We start from the raw sequence: 18,190 nt of genomic DNA on the forward strand, positions 1-18,190 counted from the left end.
GATGCATAGCAACATTTTTCAGTTACAATATTAAGGAAATACACCAGTACATTTCTTGGTCATCTAATTCCGTGTTAGGTGATAAAACTCACTCCAAAATCCCAACTAAAGGATGCGGTTTACCTTTAGGATGTTCTGACCTACCGGCAGTAACAGTTTATTGAGTAATAAAGCATAGTTTAGACACGCAGCTGTAAGAACTCTGCATCATTAGCATAAAAATCCACGTTTTGCTGAGTATTTTGAGGAAAATTTTAGATTTTCAGATCCACACATTGTGTTATTTTACCAATGCACACAAAAATTTTATAATAATTGAAATAATTTAATAATATTTGATTTATAGATGTTACAGGGTCCAAATTTCTTCCTTCCTCACCTACACTACACCTTTTTCACATAAGATGTTTTGGCAGGTTGCACTAGGACAAGTACATCCAGTTTTAATGTTATTCTGAACACATGCTTTTCTAACTTGGACAAATCAAAATGTTTGCCGTGAAGTCCTGTCTCCAAACATGCAGCACAATATTGGCTTCTGACGTAAAGACAAGTTAATGTTCTCGTTGTTAAAGCAGAAAGTCCTCAAAGAGCCCTAAACTAACTCAAGGTACGTTTATTAGTTGTTAGAATAATGCTCAAATTACTTAAAGCCAACCTAGGAGGAAAGTTAACTGACAATCATTTAAAGACTTACAGGCAAAATAAATAGGCATTTTGCAATGAAAAATAAACACAGAATCTCAAATATTTATAGGAACTAAAACAGAAGTGAACTTACGGATGTGTTAGCTAAGAAAATGAGTGATTTTTCATTTCCCAAAACAAACACAGGCAGATTTTTTAACAGTGCACACTCATCAAACATTACAGACAGAATAAAAAAAGAAAATATCAAACACTGACCCACATTGACACATAACATCAAGTAGTAAGTAACATAATTAAAAGAAGAGTTTGATCTCTTGCTCATCCTCTCCTAGTTTTCCTCATTATTTTTGTGTATCACCACATTTTTGGTTTCACTATGTCCGTGCAATACTGTAGGAATTGTTCCCTTATAGTCAGAAACAAGGAGTTTGTGTTGCATGTGTCGTACCTGATAGGAATTGGGCCAGAATGTAGAAATGGCCAGTTCAGCCTTCACCCAGCCTTCAGTCACAGTGTCAGAGGCGTTCCACACTGGGTTCCCCTGAGCACCTCCATTAACCTGCAGCGACATGAGACAGCATTCAACAGAAATACGATCAGCAGATGAAAAGAATAACAGGTCAGCTGCTGGCCTTACAGAGGAAAATTGGAGAATTTTGCAATCTTAATGTAAAGGTGTAATTTCTAGGTTTTAATGACAGCATTGATGGTATTTACTGTTATGAATGATGGTATGTCAGGGGCACTGCTGGCTAACATCTAGACCGTGTCAACCGTAAAAACACCACTGTTCCCCAAAGATAAATCCTCAGTCACGAGGTCATTTTTAAAATATCAGGATTTTGTGACATTTTTTCCACCTTATTTTGCCGGTTAATTGGTTAGCCCTCGGTCAACTTGAGTAGCATTTCAATCCAATTTCAGTGTCTTCATGTCATGTCCTACCTTCTATCCCTTTCATCCATCCATCATCTGCAGCTTCCTCTTAATTCTACTCAGATGTACATTACTGCCTCCATACCAAAACATTCATTTTTGCAGGTCAAAGCCTAATGAAGCTCAAAAACAGAGATTCTATGAATGTGCACCTCCAGACACACTGTATGTCATTTACTGATGCCTTATTCTAACTCACTTCAGGGTTAGAATCAGCTTTTGGGTTCAATAAAAGATATTCTAGGTTTTTTTTTTCTTGTAGAAATTCCTCAAAAACCACAAACATCACCAACCCTACTATCAAATGCAGTATAATAGGGCTACTGGCGCCTGCTAAAAGGGAATAGATGATGCATTTTAGCTGCCCATCAGTCATTCTCTCTCTCTCGCAAGTGTACACACCTACATAAATACTCAAAGCCCCTGGGCGAACTTCATCCCTCCTTGACAGAGTACAGAGGTCTGTTTGTTTGTTTACCCGTTAAGTCTATCGGCCTCATCATCAGTCAATCCATCCCTCCCTGTCATTCACCCTCTCTCGCTGTAGACACACACCTTGATGTAGACGTTCAGAGTGCCTGGACTGGCTCCATCCCGGCTCGATAAGGAGTAGAGGAAGTCGATGCAGTGGGTGTCGTTTTCCTTCAAGGTGGGCATGTACAGGTGAGCCTTCTGCCCCGAAGCCCGGCCCGACGCGTTCACCACCATGAAGGAACCTGCAAAAACAGAAGATGAAGGTCAGTCAAAGGTGAAATCTCAATCTTTATAGGACCTGTGATCATGGCTGGGTTCCAAGGTGTCCTGAATTACATTAGTAAAAAAAGTAGGTGATGTTGAAGTCGTTTGCATTCCGCTAAAGTTCCAGAAGGAATTCAAGCTCCCGCAAGGTGAAAGTCCATTTTTATTGGGGTTTGTACGTCTTAAAAACTTAAAGGTGGAAAACAAAAGTGGTGACAATATGAAGACACTTTCCTCAGTTCCCCTTAGCAAGACAGCCTCCCAGCTTATGAAGCCAGACATAATCTCAGTAGCTTTCTCAGGAGTAACTTGAGTAACCAACAGTAGTAAAGCTAACAATGTATATCATTGTTCCCACTCACTGCTTCCACCCAATCAGACTGAGCAGCTGCCTCGCAGTCCACCAGGTTTATTTACTTTCTACAGCTACTTCTGCTAAACTCTAAAAGCCACCAGCCAACAGCAAAGTTTATCAAATGTTATGCCATTAGCTGCAAGAGTGAATACAAGAGTCTTCACGAACTCCCACAATTTGAGGAACTGAACATCCAGTGGATTACTTCTTTTTTTTTTTTTTTTTTTGTCTGCATTTGTTCTCATTGTTTAACTCCACAAAAGGGGTGTCAACATTGTATGAGATTGATGCATATTTTAGTCTTGCAGCCAAATATTTTAATATTTAGTGCATGTGTGTGACCATCACCGGCCCTCCCTGAAAGCTAAGCAGATATTTTTTATTAGAATTCCCTATTATAAGCCAGGGAGGGCAGTGCTACACCTCAGTGATGTGTGGGGGAAACAAAGACTGGACAGGACGAACAGGATGAAAAGGGATAGAAAATAACAGGTGGTGCTATTACAATTAAAGATTGTAAGGTGGTGTGTTATTCCCAACTACTAACTGTCCATCAATAAAAAAAAAAAAAAATTTGAAAAAAAAATTTGAAAAAAGAAAAGAAAACCAAACCAACACAAAAGAAAAAGAGATTCAATAATAAATGAACAAACGGTACTGAGCACCATAATTGTGGATGTCTTGATAGTGTAGAATAGAATAGAATAGAACAGGCCAGAAGAGGATACTACTGCGAGAGAGAATGAGTTTAGGGTAGAGACTCTGGAGAGATTCTCAGCACATTCTGGTGGGTCCCATCATTCACTGAAATGAGACTCGGCAGTAGCTGGCGAGACCTGATCAAACATGCAAGTGTGAAGGACCCGGAAGCCCAGAACAGCAATCACAGCAAGGCAGGGCCAAGCCAACAGGGCACCCCTCCCCCCGGGCCATAGGAGCCACAGGGTGGCGCCTCCAGAGAGCCACCGGGGCCACCGTGAACGACGCGAACCCAGAGAACAGGAGGGAGCAGCTACCGACACCCCCAGCGCGCCCAGACCGACCCAGACGGCCCGGGGCACGAGGACCCACCCGCCACCCAAACCCTAACCCCGCCCACCCCAGTCCCCACCAAACCCCCCACCCCACCACCCGACCTGCCCACCCCCACCCCCTCCCCCGAGGGGGCCAACGGCCCCACACAGCCAGGAAGCCAGACACAGGGGCCGAGCGGCCCACCGAAGGGGCGGCAACCAGCCCATCACAAGACAGGCCACCACCGGGAGCCAGCCGGAGGAAATCGGAGCCGGGACCCGATGTGAGTCCAGAGGGTAAAAATGGATAGTGTGGTGGGGCCCGGCGACGCCAACAGGGAGGCACCCCGCATACCCCCCGCACCAGGCCCCAGGTGAGCGCAGTACACCCAGGGCCCCCACACCCCGCAATGCGCCCTGACAACCCAGTGGATTACTTCTATTTTGGATCGCACTGTCGCCACAATAGGAAAATTTATAATGTTAGCACGTTGCAGAGCTAGTGTGGCTAACTTCACTCTTAGATTTGGTCAAATACCCACAGGTCAGAGCAAGGAGGGACGTTCAGGGATAGTCAAAACCAACAAGCAATGTCTAAACCTAATGTCTTGGTGATATTACTCTTGCTGAAATGGTAACTGCTTTTAGATGTTAAGATTCTGATAGACTCCAAGATGGACTTAGAAGGGGAGTGTAGACTCACCTTGTAGTTCAGCATATCATGGTAGATTACAAAATGAATGTCTTGTGTATCCTTGTGGTTACAAGAACACAGTAGGTAAAGTCAGCCTTAAGTCTTACATTGTTAGTATTGTTGTTTCTTAAAATAAAAAAAGACATTCAAGTAAACCAGTTTTAAAGTAGTTTGCTTTCATCAAATTGACAATGCGAAGAGGGGCACAAAAATGCTAACCACCTAGATGTAATGCTCACTTAAATTGCAAACCAATCCAGTTAGATCTTCAGATGTGGATGTTATGACATAGAAACCAGCTATTTTTTTTAACATCTCATAAACATTCCTATTGTAATATTCAGTCTCACTCTTCCTTTGTTGGACAGATGAATGGTCATTTTCAAGTTTCTACGGCAGAATGAATGACGTGGTAGCGATGCTGATAAAGACAGTTATTTTGTTATTGTTCTGCATCAAAAATCTTATGCTTTGACTTGTTTTCCATTTGTTTCTACAGTCAGTTTCTTGTCTTTATATAGCAGCATTAATGAGCAGGTTGCAAAACTCTATGGACTTGTTTCCTTTTCGGTTCCGCTTTGAAGCACATAGAAAAGGGCAACCCAGTTTCCATGCCACCATTTCTCTTGCAGTATAGCTACACGTGTTTCTGACTGATGTGACAGAGATGTGCTGCAAAACACACTCTGTTAAACTAATTACTCCTTATAAAACTATTAATTACCGAGCGCCGGTGTGCAGCAAAAGCAGTAAAAAAAAATATAAAGAAAAACAACCACCGCAAGCTCTTTCATTTACTTCAACTGTATTTCAGTGTGTTAATGTATCCACACCCCGGGGGTTCTGAACCACGACGTAAAACACATTTTCTCTGTCAACTCGCAGTTTAAGTGTGTTTTAGTCTCTGCTTTATGACACAGGATGGAGCTTTTATGGGTCGGCCGGCTCCATTTGGCCGACTGCCATCAGCTGGACCGAGAGTTTGAAGTGACTGAGAGACTATTTGGCAAGAGAACAGATATGGGGAGATACTGAATCAGGCAGGTGTGACTCTGAGGTTCTACCAGTGTCGGTGTGCGCATGTTTGCTCTGTTGTATATGTGAGAAAGTATTCTGAATTAATGTGGAATAAAACTGAGAAATTGTGTTTGGCAGACAGCGGCTTAAGAAAATATCAGGATTCAATAACTTTACTCCTCCATTGTTTGATTTTTAATTGTGTTGGGACTGTTGATGCACGTAAACTGATCCATACTGTATCATTTTCCCTTTGCTATTAATAATTTCCTGCAATGTTATTTCCCACAATACACGTTTGAAAGATTGATAATTTACGAACAAAAGCCGGTTTGCTGCAATTACTGTTCATGTGAGAGATATATTGTCGATTCTAATGTAAATGCAACAACAAAAAGAGGTTGAATGAAATATAATGTAAGAAAACATAGAAAATAGAAACTATTTCTTGTGTTACTAATGTGAATTTCTATAAAGTGTGTCAAGCTGTGCTAGCATTTTGATTTCAAAGGGGAGTGAATTGGTTTTTTCAGAGGATGGATTGTGATGAAAAACACACAGAAAGAGGGACTATTGCATTTATAAGCACATTTTAGTGACTCAGATTTGATTCGTAGAGGATTTTTATAACCTTAACCTGACCTGCTGAGCCTAAACTTGATTTAAAAAAAGCAAGTTTTAATCCCCAAGTATATGTTTTAACTTGTGTTGACCAGTTCACATAGAACTGGCAAGCTTACCAAAACACAAAAAATCTAGATGTTTTGAGTCTATGCGTGTTAATGTGGGCGACTGTTTTGGTGCAATAACAAAACTGGACAATCAATGACATCATTCATAACCCGAATCCGATTTTTGCACATGTGCAGACGCCAATACAGGTGGCTAAAAGAGATTTTATTCATCACTTTCACCTGAGCTGAATTAATCCACAGCAGCAGCACGGTGGGACTGTGATTGTGAGTGTGTGTGTATGCATACAGTGTACATGTGTGTGTTAATATTGTTGCTATGGGGTTGCCTGGCAGACCAGTCTTTTTACTGAAGTCAAATGGTGGTTTATGTGTGCACACTGGCTCCGAGTGTTTGTGCGTTAAAGTAATCTATCCTGGGCTCCCAATCCAGTCTTTCAACGGTGAACTGGGCTTGATTACATTTCTTATTCACACCCACACCCACCCACACACACACACACACACACACACACGGGCGTACACGCACGCATCGCTCAATTTTTACACCCTTTGATGGTCCGTAAAACACTTTCTAAAGGGAGTTGTTTTTTTGTTTTTTTTGTTTTTTTTTTAAATAAAGTTGAGTTGAGTCTATCCAACACTCAGACAATACGTGTGATGTTTGTTACCCGGAGACTTCTCTCACTATGACAACCGTTTCTGTGGAGGAAGCCGAGGTGTTACAACACACACGCAAAACACAAAAACAACACATGCACATACAGCCACACGTGGAATGATATCGCAATTATGAAAAGGGTACCTTGCAACTAAAACACAGGATCACGGTGCGTACGAAATGGGCGTGTACCACACAAAACCCCTTTTTCATATGATAAAATATCACTAACATGTGAAAAAACACGCCTTCATCCAGTTGCACGCACAATAACAGACATAAACACACAATGACACGCAGTAAGGAAGGCGCACCGCCATCATTTCACACATTGTTTGCCAGCTGTGAGGTCAGAGAGGAGCAATCTGTTAACGTGAGAAAAACTGATGAATCTGTCTGCCATGTCAACGCACAAACACACACACACACACACACACACAAAACCACACACACACTTGCACGTACATCAAAATAAGTGGGTCAGCTCAGTGCAACAAACGTTCCTGCACACGCCGCCATGTGAGACCAGCTGTTTTACTGTTGAGAGTTTGAGATTTTATTTTTGCAGAGCTGTCGACATCAAAGAGCAGCAGCAGCAGCAGAAGCCTCCTCGGCTGTGTCTCTCGGACGCCACGGTGCCTTTGAGCAAAGTTTTTAACCCCCGCTGCTGTGGCGGAAGTGCACTACAACGTCCACCCGTTCAGTGTTGATGAGGTTCAAAACGCAGCACGCGCTTCCTCACGGCGACGACAGTGAGATTTCACACCTACATACTTGCCACTACAGTGAGGTGTTGGAATAGTATTTTTGTACACAGTGTTACATCTGCTCTGCTGTAATTTAATACATCAGGCTGGTCTGACAACACAAAAATGAAAAAAAAAGTTAAAAGAAATTCAAAATTCATTTGTCATTAAGCATGAATGAACTGTAAATATTAAAGCACCACACAAAGCTTTTTTTCTTTTTCTGTTTTTCCCCCTATGATAACATAACTCCTAAATTCAAGTACTTTAATTAAAGTCTGGACATTTGCATGAACATCTTCATATGTTCATGCAAATGCATATGTTCATATGTTCATAAGTAATGTATCATTGAATAATTATTATATTGTAAAACTATTATTATTATAATTATTTTATTTTCTATCATTTGCTATTATAACCATCTTGTTATATCACATAATAACAACAATAATTCCAATAATAATAATAACGTTTACTTTGATAGAAATTAGTGACAATGACACAAATCAATCTAAAAATCTATGTAGGTAATTAGCAGCAATGTAAATTTAATGTGTTGGTTATTTTCAAGAATACAGAATGCTTTTACATTTATATTATAGTAGCCCCCAACTTGAATTTTCAGTGTCATCATGTAAGATATGCCAAAAAAAGTCAAATGTAGTTTAAATTTTGCCACTATATCCTTCTATATCCTATCCTACTATATCCTTAAGTTGTTGTGCAGTGATACACTGCTCCCAGTGCTCCTGCCACATTTGTATGACTCTCTAGAAGATCAGTTCTGACCACCTGTAGGTGCACATTAGCCATGGACCTGTATCAAACAAACTCAACTTTCATGATCATCACTGGTCACAATGGTTCCATCTAGGGCTGCAACCCACATTCTTCAAAACTGAAAAAGGTGTTTGACCAAATGAATGATCATCATTATGTTCAACATCAACAAGGTTTTGCACCATAAAGTCGACCCCAATGTTGAGGCTGTCAACACAGAATTCCACTGTGATGTCCTGAGGTGTCTTAGAGAGAACATTCAGTGTAAATGACCTGAACTATGGCACGTATCATCGACCCCATACGTTCCTGCTCGTAAGTGCAATGAAAATGTAGGTGTCTTTTTAGGCCACACCAACAAAATCATCGATCTGACTCCTGACAACTTATTCCCTGTTGCTGAGAATAACATTGAAGTTGAAACGTCACCATTTGATACAAGGAAGAAGATCCAGGGGTGCGTTCCAGATGTGGCAGGAGCACTGGAAGTGGTGTAACACTGTACGAGAATTCTTTGAAGTCAGCTACAGATTTTGTTTGTTCATCACATTCAGGGTTTTTGAAAATTCTTGGCGTGTGTGTTTTTATTTCCAAATTTGTATAAATACCAAGTGCATATAGGTTTGGCTAGTTCTCTTGTCAAATACTGAAGTTTTCAGGGTCAGATGTGTACTGCAGATAGAAACTTACAATTCAAAGATTGTAATATTGTGTATGAAAAGACAGTTTTAGTAAGATTGCGCAATAAAAGCTTTTTCAGCAACCAAGGCCTTGAGAGTGTGCTGTAAATGTTCAGCAGCACTTAGAGGACGTGGTCAGCTGCGGTGCTGATACTATGACAGGGCTACTTGTTTCTGTGTGTGAATGTGTGGAAGAGAAAACCTGGTTAACGCTGTGGGTTCCTCAGATCAACACTGAAGGTGGGTCGTACAGCTCAATAGCAATACAGGTGGTCGGTTAACACACAGACACTACGCAGTAGACAGGAAAAGGCTGTCCATTTATAAACACATACACTACATTTCAAAAGCTTGGGGTCACCCAGGGAATTTCATGTTTTCCTTGAAAACTCACACTTTAATTCATGTGCTAACAGAACTGCACAGGGTTTTCTAATCATCAATTAGCCTTTCAACACCATTAGCTAACACAATGTAGCATTAGAACACAGGAGTGATGGTTGCTGGAAATGTTCCTCTGTACCTCTATGGAGATATTCCATTAAAAATCAGCCGTTTCCATTCATTCAGTCATTTGCCACATTAACAATGTCTAGACTGTATTTCTGATTAATTTAATGTTATCTTCACTGAAAAAAAAATGCTTTTCTGTCAAAAACAAGGACATTTCTAAGTGATCCCAAACTTTTGAACAGTAGTGTACATCTGCACTAAAATGTCATGTTAATCAAATAATGTTGTTTTAGGTGTTGTTACACATTAGTTTGTACATCTATTAGAGATATATTCTTTAAGAATTTTAGTACTTTTAGTCATAAATCAGCTGGCACAGCTCCATCTTGCAAAAATAATGTCCCTATATGGCAAAGCAATGGTGTTTTATTTCTAAATGTAAATGAGAATGATGTTTATTTGTACAAGAATGTAAATTTTGAGAGAGAGATTTGTTTGACAGTAGTTGCCTTAAATGCTAATGTGATAAAGAAATACTGTCCCTGGTGAAAGTTTTTTTTTACTCTGTCCTCTAAAGGAAGGAGCCATACAGCATATTGTACAGTGCAAATCATTCTCTATCAGCCTTTCAGTTTATTCCTTCTGCTTTCAGCCGTAATCTTGAAAGCTCCTTTTCTTCTAGAAGAACAATGTCCTCTTTCTGGTTTGTGTCTCAGTTCAGCAGATTCCATGCAAGGCTGAACTGATGTTCACAATGTGAGCTGAGAAAAGAGGAGGCCGAAGGTCTTCTCATGGTCTCATTTGATGATAAATATATGAATATGTGAACCCTGTGAACCCACAAGCAGTTCTGAGCTGTTTCTTTGCTTCTGTAACATTTTTATTTCTGCATTTTTAATCCTGCACCTCCATGGAAACAGCACAACAATGGATAGGAACGTCTTTTGTGCAGCATTATAATGTCACAAATTATATAAAAAAATTGATAACAGAGAATGCTGAGTATCTTTGATTATTTATTGTACAAAAATTGATGCCCGAGTCCCAACAGGTTGTGCCGATACTGGAAAACAATAGTCCGAGACCTCTCTGTGTTTCACCATGCTGAATGCATCTTACAACACCTTGCTTTGTTCACAAATTTTGCTGTGTTTATTTAATTAACCAAGTATGTTTTATTTCTCTCTCAGTCTCTTTTGTCACCTCCTGTCTGCTCAGCCTGCATTTCACCAAAAAGTCACAGACTATTTCTTACTTTTATTCACAGCTCAGTAAGTAAGTTTCAGTTGTCTTAATAAGCTGCTTTTGTTTTTTTTCATACAGCATCTAGTTCAAAACAAGAGATTTTTTTGTTTTGTTAATGTGTAAATGAGACATATACAATACAGTAATTTTGAGGAAGAAAATTGTCTATCTAGAAAAACAATAGTCATAGATGCCTCTGTGTTTCACCATGCTGAATGTATCTTATCCTATCCTCTTTCCTATCTTAGAAAAATTTGCTTCTCTGTTCACAAATTTTGAGGCCGGCTGCATTTATTTTATCAATTAAGTAAGTTTTATTTCTTTCTCAGTCTCTTTTGTCACCTCCTGTCTGCTCAGCTGGCATTTCACCTAGAATTTCTCTTACTTTTTTTAAATTAAGTTTTCAGTTGCCTTCATACAGTTGTGCTCATCAGTTTACAAATCCTGACAAAATTTATGCAATATTGTCCATTTTTTCTGAGAAAATATGTTTGATCATGAAAAAAAAAGTTTTCTTTTTTTTATTTAGAGTTAGTGGTCAGACAAAGTTATTTATTGTCACGCAGTTGTATTTGCTCTGATCATTCATGTTTTCATTAAATGATGGAACAAATTTTACGAATTCTTGGTATTTAAACGCATGAGCACAACTGTAAGTGCAGGTTTTTTTTTTTTTTACATCTACTATAAACAACTTTTTTTCTTTGTAAATGTGTAAGTGAGACATATACAAAAAAGTAATTTTGAATATTACAAGCTGATTTTGTGCAGAATTATATATCACAGATAACACAATTAAGGATTGTCAGAAAGTTAAAAATTGGGAAATGATTTCCATTTCTACAAGTCTTTAATGTGATAAATGGCATAATGTTGTTTTTTTAAACAGAAAAAAAAATGTTGGCGAAAACATGGAGTTCAGAAAATTAAAGCAAATGTGTACAAATTTCATGTTGTACTTGAGCACAAAGAGCTGACAAAATATATTTAGAAGCTTTCTTAATGCAATTACATAAAACAATAATCTAACAATACATAAATTATAAGGAATTCTCGCTGAAGCTCATAAAAGAAAGAAAATTTACAGCGTTCTTGTGCAATATGCAGAAGAAAAACACACCTTTGCTGTGCACCGAGCTGGTTTCCATATGTGCCAGACTGTGTGATTCCATTTTGTGTAAGTGGAGGAGGACAGAGGAGTTGCTGTGTCCCTTTACAAGAGCAGAAAATTGGTTATGAAGAGCGTAGGCTGCTGGTTAAAAACGGGAAGCTATCTCGCAATCACACACATACGCAGACACACAAAGTTGTCACCTCTGTTGTCTGAGGGGCTCTTAGGAAAACACACACAACCATCATCCCACCTTCCTACTTGAGATCACCGGAGTACATGATAGCTGTCATTTGTACTCCGTGAACAGCTGCAGGCCGCCTCATATGTTCCAAAACTCTATTTGTTTTTTCTGTCCCTTTTTTTTTATCTGAGATATAAGAGGATGGTTATAAATGCATGCAAATCAGTTGAAACAGGATTACTGTGGGGAAAACGGGGACGGAAGCAAGGAATAAGAGAATGTTGTGAAAGGAAAAAAGGGAATAAAGACATAAAGTGAATTTGCGGTCGATGAGGAAATATATTGTTGTTGGTTTAAATGGCTCATCATCATCATCATCATCATCATTCATGGTGAAGAGATTCACTGGAGTCAGACACAAATATCTCATCGGTCCTCGGCCCATTTAGTTCACCCGATTCCCCCTGAGGCATCACACACAAACAGGCAGCGCTGGGACCCATATGTTTCTCATCCTGAATGGGTAATGGCCCTTCATCATCATCATCATCATCATCATCATCATCATCACACACAAACATGTATGTACATCTCATATGATCATAGGAGATACATGTATACAGGTGTGTGGGCATTTACACACCTTTACGCTAACTAGGTTAATCTGTAACCGTCCTCTACATGCTCTGGTTCTCCCTGATTAGTTGTGTGAAAAATTGCTTGAGTCTTGTGTTGTTTATGTCGTCTTTGCAGGTTACGATGTCAGGTGGTGAGGAAGTCAAGCAGCATGGGTCCGAATGGCACCTGGGAGTTGCTTGGAATCTTCTTGCATCATGTTTATTATATGACTTTTAGAATCTTGTCATCTGTACTGTAAATCTGACATGTTGCATTTATGTACACACATGTACTGAATGTGTTTGTGTATACAGGGTGGGCCAAAAGTAGGCTTACATTTAGTAGGTATGCACTTTACATTAAAAAAAAACAAAAAAAAAAAAACATTTCATTGGGGGAAGGGTAGTGTTAAAGGGTGTTAAAGGAATTATGGTTTGGATAAACTGCAAGCCTACTTTTTGGCCCACCCTGTATATTAAAGCTAATGTTACAACCTGCTTCATCAGTTAATTTCCTGTTGCTTTTGCTCAGCACTGCTTTAGTTAACAGATTTGTGTTTTCAGATATGTTTAAAGCTGATTAATATTTGGTTATTTTAACATTATTTAACCCTTCAAAGTGCAAAACCCACAAGCAGGTTTGAAAGACATGTTATCTTTCAAAAAAAAAAAAAAAAACGCCAAAATTAATCCATTTCTCAAAGCCAAAAATAGTAAAAGCAGGAAAAAAAAATCATTGGATCTTCAACTTTCTGACAGTCTTTCAACTTATCATGTGTGATGTGCAGGTCTGCGAGAAAACCAAATCTAACCTAATCAAAATCATTTATTCCATATGCGTCATTTAAAAATTCACCAGATTAAAATTCTGTAAAAAAGTAAAACTTCTGTGCCCTACAGCACAATTATAAAGACAATAGTAACCCAACTGCAACAAATAGATATTAGCACTGCTCTCTTTACCAGATTTAGGTTTTAAAATATGGTTAAAGCTCATTTAGGTCAGTTATTTCAACACTATTTAACCCTCAGAGCCTCCAAACCCTGCCAGCAGTTTTGAATAGTACGTTATTCTTTAAAAAATGCCCAAATAAACCCATTTATCAAACTGAAAAAGCAAAAAGAATCACAGGATTTTCTACTTTCTTACAATCTATCAGTTAGTCACATCCGGCCAAATCAAGCTTAAAATTGTGATTGCACTTTATTATATACATCTTTTTTATGCCTTTTTTTTTTGCTATACCACATTCTGTAAAAAGTAAAAATTCTGCTCTCCTCAGCACAGTTGTGAAGCCAGTAGTAACCCAACTGCAACAAACATTCACAAAAATTCAAGGACTTTTTGGCTCCACTGAGTGGAACTGTACTCTGTTTTTTATACAACAAATAGGAAACAAGAGCAGAAATGAATTATAAACATAAGTTGTAAAGTATCTATAGCATGTAGAGTCCCTCTTTTTTACCAGTGTTGGTAATAGCGCTTGGATTTTCCAGATTTTTTTCAATTTTTGTTCAATAAATTATCATAGAAATGCACCTATCTTGTTGTCTGTGTAGTTTCTCATTCATCCAGGTCATGCTTATCCAAAGTTGTTTAAATCAATCCAACTGGACTTTAAGAAGGTTCCTTGAAGACGTTTCACCTCTCATCCAAGAGGCTTCTTCAGTTCTGGACTGAGTTCTGGACTGAAGAAGCCTCTTGGATGAGAGGTGAAACGTCTTCAAGGAACCTTCTTAAAGTCCAGTTGGATTGATTGAAACAACTTTGGACACCTATCTTGCCGTTTTTTTCAGGATTTCTGTCATTCTAAATGTGCCATGTTACACAAAGACACAAGACACCTTTAAGTTCCTTCATACATCTGCTGTTTCCATAAAGGTGTAGGACTTTATATTGCAGTGAAAAATGAGCCCACAGTGAGGAAAAATGTGACAGGAGATTGGTTTCAGAGAGTCTAAACTAAGTATTTTAAATGAGGTGTGAACCGCAAATATAGACTGATGATAGTGATAATTCTGTCCTTTCCAGCTGCCGCCGTCTACAAATATTATAATTTCTTTATGCTCTTTCTTGTTGAGTTGGTGTAAATACCAATATATTAGGTAGAACTGTCTAGATTAAGGATTTATATTATAAAGAATTGTGTATTCTATTTTAGATTGCTATTTCAATCCATTTCTTAAAACCTTTGTATCTTTGCTGTGCTCTGTATGCTATTATATCTCATCTCTTTCCATGCACTGTCCCCATTCCTCTCCACTCTCTGTCTCTTAACCTTGCTGTAATCTGATAAGTGGCAAATCAATAATTGAAGTGCCATTATTGGGACAATGGGCTAAACCATAAATGCAAACAACTCATTCATCTGTCTGAGTGAGTACGTGATTTCATCCTCCACACCTCGCACCCTCTGCTTTCCCCTCCATCTCTGTCTGTTCTCTCTTTTTTTTAAATCCATTTGGAGTCCATTCGTCTTCCTCCCCGCTGTCCTCTCTCCTTCCCTTTTTAACTTTCAGTCATTCTGCCTCTCTCTATCATCAGGGGCTTGTAAACACAGACACCTCGCCATTAGAGCGAAGTTTACTTTCGATATGAGCCAAAAGAAAAAGCTTTTAAAGCATCTAAATCTAATTCATTTACGGCTATTACAGCAAATGGAGCAGGTGGTGTGTCTAAATAAGTGTGTATTTGCGCATTTGTTTGTGTGCGCCCAGGGAATATTGTCACTCATCGCGAAACCTCGCAAATAGCCTCCATAATGCTTTTACATTGGTTTACATTGCGGATGGCTGGCTCTCCTCATTTGTACCAAACAAAAAAAGCCAAATGGTGACATGCCAATACCTGGTGGCAAAGCAGGATTTAGGAGGTGAATTAAAGAAAAAAAACCCAAAAAAACTCAATGACAAAGAAAATGATGGCAACTTTGTCTAAAAATAGAAGAGCTTGGTGGGTTGATCAAAGCATAAACAGTGGGAGGGTGGAGGCCTAATTATCTGCATCTGAGTTATGCACAACAACAACACAGGTAGGATTATGGATGTACTGCACGTGTCTAAAAATGTCATAGAATAATTACAGTTTACATGTTATCTACATCTCAAACAAAAAGGAGAACAAAAAATGATTCTCAGCATCTTCAAGAAGACAAAAAACCCCAACTTTCTATTTGCATAAACTTTTTGACAAAATAATGGCGTTTTTTGAGGTTGAGACATCAAAGTAGCAACAAAGCAGCAAGTAGTGCAGACTAAATCGCTCTTTAATAGATCAGTTACATCCCCAGATTTTCTGTTGAAACACGACGTTGATGCAAGATGTTCACAGAGTACGATGTGCTCAAATAGCTCCCTGGGGTCTCTGCTCAAAGCACGCCGGGTTTTCTTTTTTTCCTGTGTAGCTCTTAAATCTCTCTTTCATTCTCCTTATCGGGTGTTTTGTGTCTGTCGTCTTTTGGATTAAGACGTGCTCTGAGCTTTGAGCAAGAGATCTCTTGCTGTTCTTTCAGCATCTGAGAGCTTTGGTGTACATTTGTAATTTCGGCTGGGTTTTTGAAAACTGGCGATAGAGATGTGATTTGATGGCGTAGTGACACAGCGTTTGTCCACATGTGGCCTGGAAACGTCTATCAGACAGCTCTTGTGGCTGGTTTTCTACTTCATCTTCCTGCTCTGTCAACTTTTCATATACACATGCGTCCCTAAAAGGCTCTTCATTACAGTGTCTCTGAAGACTGATTAGAACTTAAACAATAGAAATACATTTTCAGGTGGCCTAAGCAACCATTTCTTGAAAAAAGTGCTATTTTTAGAAACTACAAATTCACGGTTTGCTGCACTGTGATGCTGCAATCACAGCAAAACAAGCTCACATGTAGGAAATACATGTGAAGATATTGTTCTTATTGTGGATTGTATGGGAGCAACACATAAAATAGCAAATATATTCAAATGGAAATAAAGCGCATTTTCACAAAACAGTTTTTTAAAATTTAATTATTGATAATATATGTGAATAGTCAACAGCAATGTCATATTATGTAAGTGTATTAGGTGAAATCTGATTTAATTTTGTATATTCCCCTTGTTAATTTAAAATTAATGTTATCATATTATTACACTATGGGCTACACAGATTTTTTTAAGCGTATGTAATGTCTGCCACTTGAGTTTCTCAATGAAAACAATAACAAAACACACATGTACTTTAAAGAAGTTTTATAGTATCGAGGGGGTTCGCATCTTCACCACCTTTGCCAATGAAAATGAAAGTTATATTTACATTACATCTTGGCATGTATTTTCACAAGAAATGGCTGCAAGAAACGCTAGCTGGTGTATTGTTAATTACTAGTTCAACCACTCATCTAAGAACTGCAGATAATTTATGTGAGCAATTAAATTAGCTCACCACTGTTCCAGTGGTCAAAACAATATTATTAAAATAATCAGGATCCATTATGAGTTAGCGACACAAAGAACAGAAAGAAAAGACTGTTTCAAGGGATATGATGCAACTGGCAGGTTACCATAATGAATATATAAAGTGCTTTGGCAGACTACACAAAAGCTGGATACCCAGAAGGCAAGAAAACAAAAATTAAGATAAAGTTGAAACCGTTAAAAGAACAACAGATGCTAAATTTCAAAACACAATATGTCAATATTGTAAAAAAAAACTGTAAAATAATTAAAGTGAATAAAAGTTAACAGTCAAGTGAAGCCATTGTTGATTATTTACCACATTTCACACAACAGCTGTTGAGCCTTCCAAAATTACTTAAGTTAAATAGCAAGATTAAGGCACTTCAATATTCTATACAATATAATATTACCTGACTAAACTGAGTGTCATGATTAAGACCCTACAGTATTATTTATTATGCAAATTTACCTGTGTAATGTGAGTATTAAAGTTAAGACCCTATAATAACATTGTTTTCATGTAGAAATGTTGCATATGCAACACAGAGCATAGCAACATTGCACTCGACTTCTCCGTGTATCTAAATGTTAATTAGGCTTGCAGGTTGGTATAATGGTGCAGAGATATGGTCTAACTACACAGGTGTATTATGAATGAGGCAAGGAAGGAAGCCTGAAGTGAAACTATCTGCATCAGATAGAGGAATGTGTTGTTAGTGAAGCAGCTCAGCATTTTCTCACAGTCTCACATCAACATATTCAAGCTGATAGATCAATCTGTTTTGTTTTGTCAGCTGAGGTGTGTGTGTCTGCTCAGTTCTGTTAATTAATAGACTAGTAAACAATCAGGACGGCTATTATGAAGCTGTCAATCATTCAGATAGTAGAGAGGAAGCTGACAGAGTAAGCGTGTAAGTGACTTTGTTTTTATTATAATTTCCTCCCAAAAGCCAAACATAAGCATGTTGTGGTCTATTAACAACCCCCCACTGACTAATAGCATAAATAGTTTGAAAGGCATTAAACAGTTTTAGCCATTTTATCATTCGGGTTGGAAAACATAAGTGTGTGCACACAAACATACACTCAGGTACACTCTCCCCCTCCCTAAGAATTAAAAACCGACAAATGTGTAAATGTGCTTACCCACACACATTTGTCTGTGTTCAGGCTGTTGAGGCTGTTC

The 18,190-nt window shown here is 38.5% G+C and overlaps 1 protein-coding gene across 12 annotated transcripts in view; it reads right to left on the minus strand.

The window, feature by feature from the left end:
- The window catches only part of ptprt (protein tyrosine phosphatase receptor type T), a 412,332-nt gene that overhangs the window by 299,399 nt on the left and 94,743 nt on the right, over positions 1-18,190 (minus strand). For all 12 annotated transcript variants that reach the window (XM_035943149.2, XM_035943147.2, XM_035943148.2 and 9 more), the window contains exons 3-4: positions 2,143-2,303; positions 1,100-1,210 (exon numbers count right to left, since the gene is read on the minus strand). In XM_035943149.2, coding sequence (XP_035799042.1) covers positions 1,100-1,210; positions 2,143-2,303 — 272 coding nt within the window. The remainder of the gene's footprint in view (positions 1-1,099; positions 1,211-2,142; positions 2,304-18,190) is intronic.

The sequence above is a fragment of the Amphiprion ocellaris genome, chromosome 5 (genome assembly GCF_022539595.1).
Source record: "Amphiprion ocellaris isolate individual 3 ecotype Okinawa chromosome 5, ASM2253959v1, whole genome shotgun sequence".
Classification (NCBI taxonomy): Eukaryota; Metazoa; Chordata; class Actinopteri; family Pomacentridae; genus Amphiprion; species Amphiprion ocellaris.